This window comes from Acanthisitta chloris, unplaced genomic scaffold (assembly GCF_000695815.1).
Source record: "Acanthisitta chloris isolate BGI_N310 unplaced genomic scaffold, ASM69581v1 scaffold18407, whole genome shotgun sequence".
Lineage (NCBI taxonomy): Eukaryota > Metazoa > Chordata > Aves > Passeriformes > Acanthisittidae > Acanthisitta > Acanthisitta chloris.
This window is the reverse complement of record NW_008683354.1, coordinates 3235-5459: the sequence shown is the minus strand read 5'-3', so window position 1 is coordinate 5459 and position 2225 is coordinate 3235. Positions and strand designations below refer to the sequence as shown.

At 43.2% G+C, this 2225-nt stretch overlaps 1 protein-coding gene across 1 annotated transcript; it reads right to left on the bottom strand.

Moving 5' to 3' along the window:
- Nucleotides 1–3: 3 nt before the first annotated feature.
- Nucleotides 4–1300, bottom strand: LOC103806228 (toll-like receptor 2 type-1; the record flags this gene model as incomplete). The annotated part of the gene is given in 2 exon segments (XM_009078909.1): nucleotides 4–589; nucleotides 591–1300. Coding segments are annotated over 2 exon segments (1296 nt in total), but the record flags the coding sequence as incomplete, so codon positions are not given.
- Between the last annotated feature and the right edge of the window lie 925 nt (nucleotides 1301–2225).

The window sequence follows — 2225 nt, the reverse complement described above, 5'->3', positions numbered from 1 at the left end:
CTCACCAAAATTATTCTGGCTAATGTCAAGATTATTCAGTTTTGGTAGACGAGATATATACTCTGCAGTCTGTTTCATAGATTTTAGAGAGTTTTGACTTAGATTTAAAGTCTGCAATGAAGGCCAGGCACCTTCACAGATTGTCTCATCTAAACGATTATTTACAAGCAAATTATCATGGAAGTCCAGATACACAAGTGATATAAAATTTTGTGCAAGACTGCATGGTACCATGAAAACTCTAGAGCTTGCAATAGTGAGCCTTTTCAGTTTGCCTATTTGTGACTCCATGCCTTTCAGGTCAATAAACAAATGAAAATTCTGAATCATCATATTTATAATTGATATAGTTTCAACATAACTTTGCCCACTGCTTAGAATTTTTTCAATGTCCCATTCTCCCTTCCCTTCAAGTGCACAATCAATTGCCTCTAACTCTTGTAAAGATGTGACTGCCTTTAGTAATATTATTATTCGGCTAATAGATCTATCTGTGAACAAAGCATCTTTAAATGTAAGTTTTTGTATCCTAAAGGGACGTATAGAGTTCTGCACCAAGCTTTTTGTTTCAACAGCTAATTTGATTTCCTAGCCAAGTGACAGCATGCAGAAGGTCCCTAACAATTGCTGAGAATATATTAATGCTTCTTATGTTTACGATCATGTGATTTATCTTCTTAATTGACTTCAAACTTCCCTGCTCATACTGATTGAGATTGCTACCATCAATCCACAACTCATTGAGGAACTCAATGCCCTCAAAGTTCCCTTGCCTTATCACAGAGAACTGCGGGTTGCCCAGGTGGAGAGAGCTCAGGTTCCTCAGGCTAGAAAAGGGAGAGCTTTCCCCCAGGTCTCTGTAAAAATTGCCTTGAAGATGGAGATGATCTAGAGAAACAAGGTGCACAAACCACACCGGGGACAAGTGAGCCAAGTGGTTATTTGACAAGTCCAAGAGCTCCAGTTTCACAAGGGACTGAAACGAGTCCTCATCTATAGAGCTGATTTCATTGGACTGCAGCTGCAGGATTCTCAAGTTCACAGCCTGCTGCAGGTCCTGGGATTGGATGTGCTTTATCCTGTTGTGGGCCAGGTCTAACACAGTGGTTCTGGCTGTGAGCCCTGGAGGAATGTTGTCCAAGCCCCTGGAAGAGCAGTTGCAAAGCTGAGTGGCATCACATGAAGGACACACCTGCTTCAACTCTTGCTGTTCAGAGAGGGTTGCAGCTAAGACCATGTAGATGGCCCACACTCCCCAAGTGTGTGTAGTTCTTGATTTGTGCTTTGTTTTGTTGGACATTTTACTGTAGGAAACAGAAAGGAGCGAAGGTAGTGTCAAATTTTAGTTTTGAAAAGCAACTGAAAACTATAGAATTCCTGTGGAACTTTATTAGTAATCTCTGATTAAATTTTTTTCTTTTAATACTTATCCTGTGATGTCAGCCTTCCTCTCCTACTTCAGCTTCTCATCCCTGCAAACATGGCATGCTGCTCATCTCTGGCATACAGTCATATCAAATCTCAACAGTCATAAAGGATTGTTCCTAATGTCCTGCCTTTTCATATGCACAGTGACTATGGATCTCATCTCTTTCATCTCTCACATTTATGCCTCTTCACAGCAAAAAAGCCACATCTGGGTGTTTCAGCCCTAAATAGGGGAAGATGATGAGATCATCAATGATCTGGATGAGCGGATCAGGTGCAACCTTGGTCAGTTTGCAGACAACACTTAGTTGGGTGGGAGTATTGATCTACTGGAACACAGGAAGGCACTAAATAGGGATCTGGACAGGCTGGATCCATGGGCCAAGGCCAGCGGTCTGAGGCTTAACAAGGTGAAATGCTATCTGCTGAGCCTGGGTCAGAAAAAACCCATGCAATGCTATAGGCTTTGGGCAAAGCAGCTGGAAAGCTGCCTGCTAAAAAAGGACCTGGGGGTGCTAGTCAGCATCTCACTGAACATGAGCCAGCAGTGGGCCCAGGTGGCCAAGAAGTCCAATGGCATCATGGCTTGTATCAGAATTAGTGTGGCCAGCGCGACCAGGGCAGTGATCAATCCCCTGTGCTTGCCACTGGTGAGGCCACACCTCAAATTCTTTGCTCAGTTTTGGGCCCCACACTACAAGAAAGACATTGAGGTTCTGGAGCATGTCCGGAGAAGGACAGCAAAGCTGTTGAAGGATCTAAAAACATCTTATGAGGAGCAGCTGCTTGTATCAGAA